Genomic DNA, 14885 nt, shown 5'->3' with positions numbered 1-14885 from the left:
CTCTGTCTTTTGACTCTCCTGCCCGGCAGGTCCGGTGTCTAAAGTGTTTGCTGCTAGACGGCCTGACTTTCTGTATTGTGTCCCTTCGGGGTGTTGCCGCTAGGCGGCTCTATTGTTTTGTCAGTATCTGCTGTGTGAGAGAACCATTAAAGATGAATTACCCTGCTTCTGACTCCAGAGTATCCCTAAAAAAAAGCAGAATACTGTGAACTGCAAATTCTTTTTGACCAAAACGAATTTGCAAGTCACTGTATTCTGCTTTTAGTTTCATTTTACCAAACTTCATTGGAATTGGGGTTTGTATTCTAGATCACACATCATGGTTGTTTGTCACATGTAGTAAATCATTTTCGTAGGAGCTTAAATCTTTTAATTCAAGTCGTGTTTCACAATATATTTGTATTACATTACATTTAAAAAAAACTGTATGACAGTATTATTTCACCCTAATTTAGTTTAACCCAAAACATACACTGTTAACAACAAGTATAGTTTCTAAAAAATAGTTCAGTTCTTAACAGATAAATTACATCAGTATCATTTCCCCTGACTACAGATGCCAATCCGACAAGCTTCACAATGTGAACTTTCATGAGGTCCTTCTATTTTGTCATAAAACTTTGAGGCCCTGTTCGAGGAACCCAGGTCTTCCTTGTAGCATCTCATACGAATCTTTCCAACCAGTCTCTCAACCAGCACATCTATATTTTCCGCCGGGAAGTTTGGATCCTCCATGTGAGCTTCATCACAACTCTTACATTCCTGTTTGAAGAGTCGCACCTTAATGGTTCCCAGGCTGCTTGCTGAGTTCAGGGAGAAATGGAAGATCACCTGTACTCTTTTAGACGCCCAGTATCTTTTACAAAGAGAACAGGTGAACCTACAAATAGAAGTGCAACAAACATTTGAATTTAGCAGATGCTTTTGCATTTGAGGTTAACATTTTTATGAATATCTGTTCATGGAAAACAAACTACAATTCATTTAAGACCTACGTTTTTATTTTAAGTCGTTAAAAACCATGATTTTTTTCAAAATCATCTTGTTAGATTTATATTTGGTATCATTTTTTTTGTTGTTAATCTGTGTTCTTACCCCGCAAAAGATCCAGAAATGTAGTGGAACCATCCGGGAGCTGTGTTATCTGGTGTAATAGAGTCATCAAATTCAACATGCCAAGTGTCTCCATGAAGCTCTCTAGACTTCTGCCTAACAGCACTGTTCCATGTTTCTGCCATGTCCTGAAAGTCCTCTTTTCTTTTAGTGAGCTTTTAGTAATGATGCAGTGCTTGATCTTTGCTCATGTACTTATATACACAGCTGATCTCTCGATTCATAAGAAATGAAACTGAAACAAACCTGAGGTTGCCTGTGCAAGTCAGATACTCATAGTCAAATAGATGTGCAAGTCAGCGCAGGATCTTTTGCAATTTGAACTAAGTCCGGTTTCAATACTCAAGATCATCAGCAACAGTCAAAGTCCGGTTCCAATACTCAAGAACACACGTACAAAGAGGTTCATTTTCCTGAAACCACTGTAAAACCCATGGCAATAAAGATTTTTATTATAAAACATATTATTATTATAATAAACTTTATGTTCTTTACCTTGCACAAAGCATAATTATAATGTAGGAATGATTATTTATGTATTGTTTTGCTTTTGTGCTGAAATTGTCACGTCTCGATCTGTCTGCGTGCATTATATAGATTACGTTATAGATTACTTTTAGTTAAAAATTTAATATTCTCTTGTCATGCTGTGTACAGGACTTGTTCATTCTCATTACTGATAAAGGTTTTCCACATTTAAAAAAGTTACATGTATAATTTCGATAGTGTCCTATTATGTGTGTGTGTCACGTGTTCATGTCAGTTTCTGTTGACTTTTAGTTTGTTGCTTTTATGAGTTTCTGTTTCCTGTCCTGTGTTGTAGTCCTTTGTAGTTCTTTTGTTCATTGGCCTTTAGTTAATTATCTTCACAGGTCTACTTCGTTTTTCCCAATGTTTTTAAACCCCAGTGTTTCTTTTGGCTAGTTTCATTGATTAAATGTTTTGTTATGTTCCCATGTTTGCTTGGAGTGCTATGGGTTACCTAAATTGTGTTCCCTGGTTTGGGTTATTTCATTAAATCTTAAACTGCATGTTATGGGATTGACAGTTTTAAATGGTTGCGATAATGATAATTTTTAAGGCCTTTTTTGTAAAGAAAAAACAAATTGTGTTCAGCTGTCAATAAAAGTTTTAAAATGTATGATTTTAAACATGTCATACCTTGTTTTTAATTCATTAAAAGGAAATTTGTTGATGCAAGTGTTTGCAAGAAAGGCATGTTTGACATCTTGAAACAAAGATTTTGTGAGAAACACCTAAGACGATTGAAAGTACCCGCATATATTCTAGATATTTTAAGGATGCGAATGCATTGTGCATTGTCCTAGCACACACCAAATCCCACCAAGTCCCAAAAGTCTTTGCGGCACATCCATCTGAAGTAATGTTTGCAAGCTGGCCTGGGAAGACAGGTCTCCCCGATATCTTAAATCTGTTCTGTGGGTTCTTAGAATTGCAAAACTGTTGTGTATAATGCACCTACTAGAACCAATAAAAAAAAAATACAGTATGTATGTGAATTGGATGTTTTGAACTTGATATATGGGTTGGGCAAGTTGTTAGGAATGTTTTGAGAGTCCAGGGGGTCTATAAACACAGAAATTGATAAAACGGCAATTGAGTTAAGGAGTGTGCTTGTTCATTCAATTTGCTTTTGGAACAAACATTTATGAGCGTGTTGTAGCCTAGTGGTCCCCAAAGTGGGCGTTGCAAGGGCAGAGTTTTTGTTATTAGAATATAATGTAATATATGTAATCGATAAGTGTAACAAAAATTGTGTGAATAATAAAATATTAGTTAAGTTAAGATAAAATCAGGCTAATAAAAAGCCATCATCCTTAGAAACCCTGTTGTAGCCAACTAACCGTGAATCATGGTTTTCTGCTTCAAAATAGTTTCAGGTGGTACAAGGAGGAGGTATATTTGCAATCTAGAAAGCATTTGTTTGGACTAAAGTCTGCGTGGTAGAGGATGGGTTTGTTTTCCTGAAAACAAAAAAAATGTATATTCACTTATATAAAGATAATAAATAATATGGCAGGTTGTTATTTTGCGCAAAATATAATGTCACAACTTATCTCTCTTATAATCTCTTACATATTTGTTTTTTCACATGTTTTTTTTTCTCTTAGTCTACTAGTGATTTTAATAACAGACTTAAATAAAACATATTCAGTATAATTCAGCCAACTTTTATTTTTGTAAGAAATAAGATACAGTATATCATCAGCAGGAGGACAAGCAATAATGAAAAAGTACAGTTCTTAACCAGCCCAGGTGTCTACTTATACACACATACGCTCACAATAAAGTTTTGAATGACAGCGTACTGTGAGTAGGAAAGACCTCTATCTTATACAGGATTACATTGACAAGTTACAAACTATGATCATAACCTGAAGGACAATGTCAACACATGAACGCATCCTCCATCTTATAGGATTTACACCACATTGTAAAGTATATAATATATAAACCTTCTTAAGATAAATTATAGGAAGAATATTCTTAAGTGCAATTCTCAAATATTTTCTTATTAACATCTTCATTTATTCTAATATTTAACGGGCAGTCCTTATCAATGATTATACTATAGGAGTCATTTGTCAATTTGGTAAATAAAAATTTTCTAACAAGCACCTCGCGACCATGTTCTTATGTGAGCGAGTAATGTGTTAAACGGCATTAACGAATATTATAAGTAGCCTATACTGATGCCACGTTTCCACGATTTCCTTTGTGTTTTTTTTAAAGTTACACGTACACATGACCGCGTTATCAAAAGGTCTGCATTTACACGTATCCAAGGAAACTGATAAACAAGCTGCAGTATGCTGCCAAGCCAGTGGATGGCGATGTTGTTGTGTAAAGAAACAGGACGTGTCTTAAAGACAGTTAAAGTCAAAAGTGCTTTTTAATACCGTTGGTCAATACATGTGTGTTTAAAGTCTGGCGGATGTAAATAGTTTGTCTCCGCTGGTCTTATTGGTGCCGCAAATTCACATTTTGCTGGGTAAACGTTAATTCATAGTTGAGCAGTGAGAGCTCACAGTACGGGAAGCCGCCACATTGTGTTGGCTATAGGGGGTATGGGCATGTGGTCAATTTACCTCGTGAACACCACATGAGCACGCCACAGCGCTTCCCCGTGGTTGGCAAAACATTCAGCAAAATAACTGCTTCCGCATATCAGGAAACGCTATACTGTGCAGCATTTGAGTGTCCACACCTGATTCCTTTGTAAGTCGTAGGGAAGTCGTGAGGACCACAGTCTAATCCAGCTGATTGTTATTTCAGCAAATGATTCCGTGTTTTAGTCCAGGATTCTTTGTTTCTCCTGTTCTCCTCATGGGAGCATGTCACAGGTCGCGCGACTGATCAAGTACTACGCATGCGTGTGATGTCATCGTTTTCAGAAAGTTCCGTCTTGCAGATTACATGGAAACGAAAAACGCCTTCAAAACACCTTCAGTCTTTCAAAACGCCGTTTCCGTCTAAACGTACAGCTAAAACGGTGTACGTTTAAATACAGAGGTTTCCATTGTATAAACAGCCTTTTATTTATCCTAGCCTATATATTACCACATCATAATATTTGTGTATATGTAAATGTTTTGCGCGCACGGGCACCTGTGTGACAAGCTCAGAACACATATTTTAATGTCAGGTTACCCAGCCTTTAACAGTTCAATGGACTCGATATCATGTGGCCTGACTACAGGCGCCATCCTGGCAAGCTTCACAATGCAAACTTTCATGAGGCCCATTCATTTTGCCACTGAACCTTGAGGGCCTGTTTGTTTCACCCAGGTATTCCCTGTAGCATCTAACACGAATCTTTGTAACCAGTCTCTCAACCAGCACGTCGATGTTTTCCACCGGGAAGTTTGGATCCTCCATCCGAGCTCCAGCACACCTCTTGCATTTCTGTTTGTAGCGTCGCACCTTAATGGTTCCCTGGTTGCTTGCTGAGTTCAGATTGAAATGGAAGATGACATGCACTCTTTTGGACCCCCAATACCTTCGACAAACAGAACAGGTGAACCTACAAATAGGAGAGGATAGTATATTTAGTTTTGCTGACAAATGCAGTGAGCTTTGTACATTGTCTCCTGACTTTTAATAATTTTGTACCATTTAAATCTAGTATTTATATATTCGCTTAGTAGTTTTCCTACTGTATTTTTTTATAATTTTCTGTTGTCTTGCAATTTATAGTTTGTTGCCCTTCCATCCCCCCTTCTTGTGCAGGAAAATATTATATATATATATTTTAAATAAATAATTATTATTATTAATAATCTAAATTGTTAAAGCATTACATGGTTAAATTTTTTCGTTCTTACCTTGCAAAAGATCCAGAAATGTAATGGTACCACTCAGGAGCTGTGTTGTGTTGAGTAATAGAGTCATCAAAGACAACATGCCAACCGTCTCCATGAAGCTCAGCAGCCCTCTCTTGTACTGCACTGTTCCACAATATTGAAGCCATATCCTTACAGTCTTGTTACAGATGTTCAATACAGTGATGAGATGATGCACTGCTTGGTCATTGCCCACCTAATATATACGGCTACTCTCTCAAATCATTAGAAATGAAACTGAAACTGACAGAATGAAAGTCAGTGTGCCTTTGCAAGTCAAAGAAAATGAAACCTATTGTGAGCCAAAGTCTCTTTAGGCAATGATAAGTGTCGTGTTATCACATTTTAACCGCTTAACATCCCACTAGCATCGCACTGCAACTGCAGTTTGAGGGATGACAAATACATAATTGGCATATAGGCTTATAGTCGTGCTGCGATGAAAGATGAACAGTTTTATTAAATGACGAGTCAAAAACATGCTGTATTTTACTGCTGTGGTTCTGTCCAAAGCAGAAAAGAAAACGAAAGTGATTCTTATTTTTGATAGCCGCCTGCTGGTCAACACGGTGTATTATATACAGAATTCATTGATTTCTTGACCTCTCTTTATTTAGATGTAGCCTATCTGAGAGGAAGTCCCTAGAAATGTCAAAAAGATCAAAATCCACATATACGTTAATAAACCCAACCCAAAGGCTTTATATAAATATAATCCTACAATCTGATTGTTTAATAGAATCTTGTTCCAGAACCAAAAAAAGAAATCACGACGTTGCACTTTGTTATAAAAATACAAAACACATTGAATTTGATTTCTTAGCATTCTGTTTCTGGCTTCATCTGTCAGGCACTATATTTTCCACCAGCATGACACTTAAAAAATGATGTACATCAGACACTTAGCCGAGCCTTATAAAGCCTTCATCTGTGAATTAGGAATGTTTAATAGTGATTTACCCTTTAAAATTAGTCACTGGATGTTGTCTGCCTCCAGAATACAGCAAATGCTTAACCAGCACTACTGTGGTTTTCTTGCTTGTTACATGGAAAATATTTATCTATAAACCAAAGTAGTGAAACTCGCATGTGGCTTGATTTGTCACCCCATGGTTTATTAAATAGGCCATATCACATTTGAATTAGATAATCAAGCTCACGTGGGCGATGGAAACTCTGAAGCGTTAAACGTAAACTGGTCGGAGTCGTACACCTCTCGGGGAGTTTGCATATCTTGCGGTGTGAAATGTTCTGATTCAAGCAGAAATTTCTGAAAGGAGCAAGTCTTTGTTTTCTCCAGCTCTCTATTTAGAAAGAAAGCAGCATTTCTACATCAACACTCCTACATGCAACTGCCATCAAATGCAACCGCATCAGATGTTATCTCGGTGGCCGTATACATCCACGCCTGCTCAAATGCAGGCGTGCACGCTTAGATATTCAGGGTTCTGAGAAAATTGCCTGAGTGTGTCTTTCGGTGCTTTGTGCATTTTTTACATAATCTTATCTACACATCTTTTAGTAACTTTGTGACTTTACATTCATATACAGACAATATTCAAGTACAGTACAACCTCAAACTTCCCTATGTACAGAGTATATTATTCAAAAATCTTCATCCAAATATTTTTATGAACAACTGAAAATTTAAATAGTGTTAAAATACACAGAAGCATTTTAGTAGCAGTAACATAGTCATAACTTGATTTTTGGTGCTTGTCCGTGGAAATCTTAAGACCAAAATGCAAAGACATTGCTAACAAGTACAAGGTGTGCTGGGAGGTTTTTAGCATGTTGCGATGTCGTTGCAAGGGTGTTTGGATTTAGACGATTTCATCAGACGCACGCGCCTGGCCCAAAGTTAACTTCCGGTTTGGTAATATTTTACTGTATATGAATTTTATTAAATTCAATTAAAACTACTCAACAGTTATTGATGCTTTGCAGATGTCCACCTGAAGTTAAGTTTGGCCATATAGCATTTATGTTGTTGCCGCGGAACCCGTGATAGGATTGGTGGGTTTCCGCCTCTATAGGGCCCACCCAAAAGATTTTATCAAAGGCCCCATACAATTTAGCGACCACGCAAAACAGAAGAAAGCTCCGTCTTCAATGGGGGCTTTTGTGGTTAGCACCTTGCTATGACTCAGTGTTACAGTTTGTGGCATGTTTACAGTGTTATTATGCCCGGAATAACATCGCGTTGACAATTTCAATTCATGGTTGGGTAAAATATGGACAAACCCAATTTCTGAAAATTCCCACATCTGACACAACTATGGATCTAAACCACCCAACTCATCATTGGTTTATACATTTTACTCAACCATGGGTTAAATTGACCCAGCACTTTTTAGAGTGTAAGAAGCATGTATGAAGCATGTATATAAGTCCCACATATATATTGCGTGTACAGCAAACATGCAAGTGAAAAAGTTTAGTGGACAAAAGGTGCTCGTGGTTTCCATTATCTCGAGACGGGATGTACTCGCTGTTTATCTCTCATCCGCCCACCTGGTGTCTGTTTTTGCTGAGGGAAAATGATAGCAGCATATTCCACGCCATCTTGGTCATTTGATGTCACCTCAACCGGTTTTACTTTGTCTTCTCTTGCAGGTCGGTTTTGAAAGTCTAACTCTCCGTACTCCACACAGCTGACGGTCACAGCATCGGGTCTCCCGCAACCCTCCTGCAACCAGTTCAGGACTATACGGTTAGCATGTGAATTGAAAGTGAATTATAACCTGTGTAAAAAATCATTGAGTTGAAATAAAATGGTCGGAAACGTACTTGTGTTGTGCCGTTGCTTTGGGTTTGACGGTTGTCTGTGAATGGGAAAAACAGATACAGTTCGATAAGCAACTCAATAAACATGAATTAAGCACTGCCTAACTTAAAGCTCTATAAAATAAACAGTAATGCCTTAAAAAACTACCTACTATGAGGTTAACTAAATGATAACTGATGAACTTTCATTTTTGGTAAATATTTCCATTGTGTGTCCACCAACTAATAGTCATTGTAGATCTTGTGCGCACAGACTTCAAACTGAATTGGAGGAATCGGTGTAGGTGGGGATATTGTCCATGGGGGGTTCGAAATACGTCAACGCTGTTCTTTTTGCAAAAAAAACTGCCTAAGTAGGCATTTATTATGCATGTATATGTATATGTTAATGAAAGCACCGTGTTTAATGGTCACCAGTTTTTCCAATTAAAAAAAGCAAATTTTTCTTCTTGTGTACTTGATGGGGGCTGCCAAGCACCCCTGACCAGAAACATAAAAACACCTAGGTTCATTTTTATAACTGTACACTGTTATTTAAAAAGTTAAGGGTCATTGCTGTACTTATTCAAAAATATATTATACAGTGATCCTACAGCCGTGGAAAAATAAGTGACCTCTCAAATAATATTTCGGAAATATGAAAAAATATCCAATATTTGTAGATTATGTTCAATACAATTTGAATGTTTTGCGTGTATTTTAGGATCAGTTCAAAAATATTTAATGGAATGAGCATGATTTTTCTCAACTTTCACACGTCTCTCAGTGTTTGACATTGCTGTTGGGTGATCTAATGAAATTACTGAGGTCTGTTTCTGTTGAAAATGTAACACACTGGATTGGAATTGACACAATACATGCAAACATGCTGAATAAAGGCAAAACTGGAATGATCTCTTAACTTTTTTTCAGGGTATTTTTACACATTTTACAATAATAAATGACATCAAACCCATGCAATAACAAACTAAGGGAATTCTATTCTGACAAAATAAATTAAAATTATGATTAGAATTGAGCTTCGCCATAGTGACTGTTTGTCTAGAATTTGTGAAAAAAAGTCATTTTATCTTAAATCTTTTAACTTACTTTCACTCTCTTCACATCTCCTCACAGCTATTCTGGGCTCTTATTGGCTACTTTTGTGGTCCTTTTTAACATGGATTTAAAACAAAATGTTGTGGTTTTAATCAGAATTAGTTTTGACTCTTTTGACTTTAAGGATGATTAAAAAACACCTCAGTCAAGTCACACTAAACTTCTGAAGGGCAATGTATGTTTTAAAACAATCTACATTCTTGCATGAATACTAGCACACATACCTTGTTTTCTTGAGTAGATCCACAGGAGCAAAGACAACAGGGCCAAACATAAACATATAAATAAAATGACTGATGCACCGATGTAAAGAAAAATGGTTTGTGCTTTGGATGTCTCCAGTTTAATGGTATCGCCTATTGACGTCCTATTTTCTGAAAAACAAATGAATAACTTCTAACACTTGTATGTACACTTGTCTAATGGACGTTTAATGTTTGCTCAATATAAAATTATAGTTCAAGTGAAAACCTACCGTTTGTTATATTCCGTGGTTTCACTATTAAAGTGGTTTCATAACTACAAACCAGAGGTTTGGGCCCATCCAAATGCAGCGCGACATGATATCTTCCTTCATCTTCCAATGTGATATTTATGATGTATAATGTTGCAGTTCTGTTATCATCCACATCGCTGAGTACAAATCTTTCAAAGCAATATGTGCTAGTTCGCTTGCAGCTTGCTATCTTATTGTTATTTTTGTGAAGCATGCTGGAAAAACTATTGATACCAGGATCTTCAAACTTGAAGTTAACGGTAACATTTTCTCCTGTTATAGCATGGACTGTTATACCATTATCATACCTAGATTCAGCTGAAAATAAAAAAAACACAGTCACTTCAACATAGGACTCCATCAAAGGACAATGAATCAGGCACCAATAATACATTTTTCTTGTTAAATACATCTACGTGGTATCTCTTTATCACCAAAATAGCATGTGAACGTTTTGAAACTCTTTGTGTTTTGTGTGTTAAGTCACATTTTCCATGAGTCAAAGGAAATTCTTTTGTATTTTTCTAGAATCCTTTGAAGCCTTTCAATCAAATGATGTAAACTTATTACATTTTCATACATCCGCTACACTTTTCTGACACCTTGTGCTTTAAAATGAACACAAAATGGAATCATAAGCATAGCATAATTTACTTGCGGATGCCATTGTTTTTAACATTCAGTTTTACAATGCTGTGACATGAATTGTCCAAAAATGCCCCAAAACATATTTGGGCCCACTGTATGTCTCTATTTTAAGTAGTCAATTAGAAAGAATAAACAACAACAGCATTATCTTAAAAAGAGAAATAGACTTGACAAGTTTAAATGAAAGTATCGATAAATGAAAAAAAAGAGCAAAAGGCAAAACCAAGGTATAATTGTGACAGTCGCTTACCTTTAAGAAAAGAATACGCTATGAATAAAAGTTGTATGAGAGTTTTTTTGAGGTCACACTTCATGCTGTAGACGTGACAGCGAATGGAACCACCCGAGACGCAAACTCTTTCTCGTTTCTGCTGATTTATGCTTTGCGCTGTTGTACTTTTGTTTATGAGAAAACCTTTGGCTTTCAGGGGGAGGTACAGACAGTAAGACTCTTGCAGCAACATGTCAGGTTTTTTTCTTTTTTTCCCCCTTCCTTTTCCACTTCCGCTTGTGTCGAAAAATTGGAGAGATTTTAGATTTCAGGATCCTATTCAATTGGCAAATCACATTCTTGCCACAAGACCACCGGCAGACGACCCCAGGTTTCACAAACCCACAGAGGAAGTGTTTGGATCTTTCTCAACATTACATTAAAGACCACAAAACAGAGTTCAAAATAGTTCAAAAGCTTTAAGTGGGCTTGCATAGAAGCGTGCACGCACACACACGCATGCACGTGCACACACAAACCCTTTTAATGGGTCGCATGTCAGCAACTAAGTTGTGGATGTAGAAAGTCACAACAATTTCATTAATGGAATTACTAATTGAACAATTTCAAAGAATAATGATCATGTAGACTTCACATGCTTATTTTATTCTCCTCCCTATTTAAAGTGATTATGTTTGCTTTGTTTACTGTATGAACACTTACAACTGTTTTTTTAAATACAAACAAGCGCTGTGAGATCACATGCGCGGATGTATGACATCGAACATCGCGAGAGCGGACTGCGCTTCTCCGTCTCTTTCGCGGTACTTTGATGTCATATGCTGATCAAATGTGCACAGAGCGTTAGCACAACCCACTTTCTGCGCGCGATGCCGGACCATTTCCCGGATGTGACCGAGCGGGTGGTTATCATGACAACGACACCAACGCTGAAATCTCATCACGCGTTTAACCTCTGACGCGGCACGCTTCACGATCATTTCATTCATGGAGACCGACGCGAGCTCGTATCTTATCAGACCGAATTACAAACACAAGTAAGACAAACTCGCTTTTCTTTCAAACGCTTGAATGCTAACTTTTTAGCCGTACGCAATGACGCGTTTAAAAACCCGTGAACCGCGTACTTAAAGAGTTTTATTCCTCTTATAGCCAATAATATTTACCCCAGAATTCCCGTCACAGGTTTAAGGCAGGGGTGGCGAAAGAGTATATGAGGGACATCCTCAGAGAAGAGCTGTCTGGAGTTCAGTATAACCCGGAGGAGATCCCCACACTGTCCAGATCTTTAGCAGACACGATTAAAAACAAACTGAAAGGTGTGTGAACAACATATCTAGGGAGAAACGTTATAAGCAGATGTGTTGTAACTTCACGTGTTGTTTTGTTAATGAACAGCTGCTGGTTTTGAGAGATACAAGCTCATCGTGCAGGTGGTTATGGGAGAGCAGCGAGGAGAGGGAGTCAAGTAAGTGCGACGCTACATGTTCACATATTCAAGTGCTTTTAGATCTGCAGAGGCTGCTCTTTCATAGATTTAATGAACTCCAATGCAGACATTTCTGACTCTTTTCTGCGGAAAAATATACGAGACAAACATTTGATCTCCATTTAATCTCATTCTGAAGTGACTGACATCATTAAACAGTAAATTGATCGAGTCATATAGTTTAAAAGTCTAACTAGACCGTTCACTGATGTGTTTTGTTCACAGGATGGCCGCACGCTGTTTGTGGGATGCAGACACGGACAGCTACGCTCAAGAGATGTATGTGAATGTAAGTGTGACCTGACTTTACTCCAGGAACATGATTCTGAGATGTGATTTTTGTTCCCCGCCCTCTCATTTTTTTGAGTTATGTCTTTTTAGGACAGCTTGTTCTGTGTAGCAGCTGCTTTCGGTGTCTACTATTACTGATGGAACCGAAGACTCCATACCAAATACATTATTTTATTTATTTTCATGTTACATACTATTATTTCAGTTATGTTCATGTTTACTTCTTTGGCATTGACAATACTAAAATCTAAAGGACTGTTAAAAATGTTTTTACATAAATGGTTTTATAATTACTTTTATGATCGTTTTTGGTTTGGGATTTGTACAGTATATCTACAGCGTTTATAGCTACATACTCGCTAACTATATGTGGATTGACATAAAACCTGACATGTGATGTGGAAAAATAAGTTCAGTGTGAACAGCCAGGGTGGATTTCAATTTGACTCAAAATTCGATATTATGGTATTTATATTGTCATTTATGCTGGGGGCGTGCTGTGGTTTAACATAGTTACAAGTCTTTTCCAGTTTAAAAAATGATTTCAAGGAATGAAAAATAAAGTTATAAGCTTCGTAAGCAAGTGTTTAGTTGTCTGTTTGGCTCTCATTTTCAAATATGCACGTTAAAGGACATGTACACAGGGACATTTATCTAATAGTAGCCTACTCTTTCCCAATGTCACAAAGTTTTTTTTATTTGTTCTCTGTTCTCTCCTTTGACATATTGGTGTCAAATGAGAGTTTATATAGTCATAGAAGAAAATATAGTTAGGGCATGTACAGTAAGTTGAAATGATCAAAGTTGAAGTAAAAATGATCAAAAACGCTGAAAAAAACATTGGCGGGGAAGAGTTAGAATAAACAAACAGTATTCATCATCGGTATTATAATTATTAATTGAGTTAACTTATTAAAATAATAATAAATAGTTTAGTTAACTATGCATCCATGCCACTGATATGGGCCACATTAGACATCTTGCAAGCTTGTTCAAGGAAGTTTAACCTTTACTTACTCATAAATCAAAACCCACTATTCTAAAAACCTATCTCAAAATAAATTAGCTGTATAGCTTGGCCTTTGAACTGACATCATGACTGAACACTCATAAGATGTATCTGCTTCCTTGAAGCTATGGCTAATGTATTCTTGTACTTCGACTTAGCAATACCTTTTCATCACTCCTAGCCTTATTTGTATTCCTTTTGTTGAAGAGTATACTGAAAAGACCTTCAACCCTGCATAGATTACTTTGGCCTAAATGTCATCACTGTCTAGAAGTGTTATCATCTTCTAGTAGCTGCCGCACATCGCAAAATGACCTTATGTGAAATTGCATTTCAATATTTTTCTCATGTACAATATGAGTATCCACTTACTCCATAAATTCCCAATTTTTCAATCCAGTAATCGTTTAATTATCAGTGCATGAAAAGTAGATCTTAAAATATGTTCATGGGCTCATATTTCTTATGCAAAAGAGGGGGACACATGAAATGTAAGAATAAACATATAGGAAGGACTTGTCATATTTTCCCCTCTAGGTTTTCTCTTTGACCGTCGACGTGTCTTTGTTTTAACATTGTTTGTGGTGCTGAAAAGCAGTCAATGTGATGGCCACGATGACAGTGATTTTAGCAGTGCAAGCCCATGGGTGTGATAACAACAACCACATGTCTCTGCAGATCAAACTCTGCCAAACTAACAATAAACACTAGACAGATAATTGTCTCAAATGAAGCCACAATCAAACCTTGGAAACCTTAACAAAAAGGTCCTTAATGTGGGGGAAATGAAGAGAGCCCCTACAGAAGACAAGAGTTATTTAGGGTAACCGTGGTAACTGGGATTTTTTTCCAACCACAGTGGCCATAAATCTTGTCATCCATCATGTTGTCATCTTTTTTATACTAAAATGCCTCAAAAGCTTTGATCAGTGTATCCGGGCATAACGTTCTTGCCTCCGTAAGATAAAAGGGAGTAAACCACAGTAGTATCACATTGCTTCTCTTCATTGAAAATTTGAAGGATAAAATCACTATGTGTAAAGGGTTTCCATCTTACCTGAAATTTTTCATTCTCCAAGACAACATTCTGTCATATTAACACATTTATACAAATGTTCTTTGTCGGAATGGTCAGAAAACATATTGTATACATTTGAAAAGCTTTTTATTTAGCAAGAATAACTGCATACATTTAATTCTAATGTCATGGTTATACCATGGTAGCAGACAGTAAATTAACAGGCAAATTAGGTTCTATTGTCACCGAATGTGACTTTTATCAAACATATAGACTTAAAATAAAATAACAAGCTTGAAACAGTGAAACAAGTGTTTGGAATATAACAGTAGCTCAATAC

At 36.8% G+C, this 14885-nt stretch overlaps 3 protein-coding genes across 3 annotated transcripts; 1 reads left to right on the top strand and 2 right to left on the bottom strand.

Annotated features, from left to right (window-relative positions):
- Window positions 1–354: 354 nt before the first annotated feature.
- Window positions 355–1318, bottom strand: LOC306903068 (receptor-transporting protein 3-like). Its single transcript, XM_079472011.1, has 2 exons — window positions 1096–1318; window positions 355–880 (listed from the first exon to the last, which is right to left on the bottom strand). The coding sequence occupies exons 1-2, from the start codon at window positions 1236–1238 to the stop codon at window positions 538–540; spliced, it is 486 nt and encodes a 161-aa protein (XP_079328137.1). The 5' UTR covers window positions 1239–1318; the 3' UTR covers window positions 355–537.
- Window positions 1319–5915: 4597 nt separating this feature from the next.
- On the bottom strand, window positions 5916–11277 carry LOC306902779 (uncharacterized protein). Its single transcript, XM_079471618.1, has 5 exons — window positions 10757–11277; window positions 9838–10176; window positions 9587–9736; window positions 8268–8302; window positions 5916–8166 (listed from the first exon to the last, which is right to left on the bottom strand). Exons 1-5 carry the CDS (start codon window positions 10968–10970, stop codon window positions 7945–7947), a joined length of 960 nt encoding a protein of 319 aa, XP_079327744.1. The 5' UTR covers window positions 10971–11277; the 3' UTR covers window positions 5916–7944.
- Window positions 11278–11586: 309 nt separating this feature from the next.
- dynlt2b (dynein light chain Tctex-type 2B) lies at window positions 11587–13104 on the top strand. Its single transcript, XM_079470916.1, has 5 exons — window positions 11587–11775; window positions 11924–12057; window positions 12137–12206; window positions 12453–12516; window positions 12609–13104. The coding sequence occupies exons 1-5, from the start codon at window positions 11726–11728 to the stop codon at window positions 12654–12656; spliced, it is 366 nt and encodes a 121-aa protein (XP_079327042.1). The 5' UTR covers window positions 11587–11725; the 3' UTR covers window positions 12657–13104.
- The last annotated feature ends 1781 nt before the right edge of the window (window positions 13105–14885 follow it).

Source organism: Barbatula barbatula (genome assembly GCF_947034865.1).
Source record: "Barbatula barbatula genome assembly, chromosome: 13".
In the NCBI taxonomy this organism is placed as follows: domain Eukaryota; kingdom Metazoa; phylum Chordata; class Actinopteri; order Cypriniformes; family Nemacheilidae; genus Barbatula; species Barbatula barbatula.
Note: the sequence above shows the minus strand (reverse complement) of the source record. Positions and strands in the feature narration are given on the sequence as shown.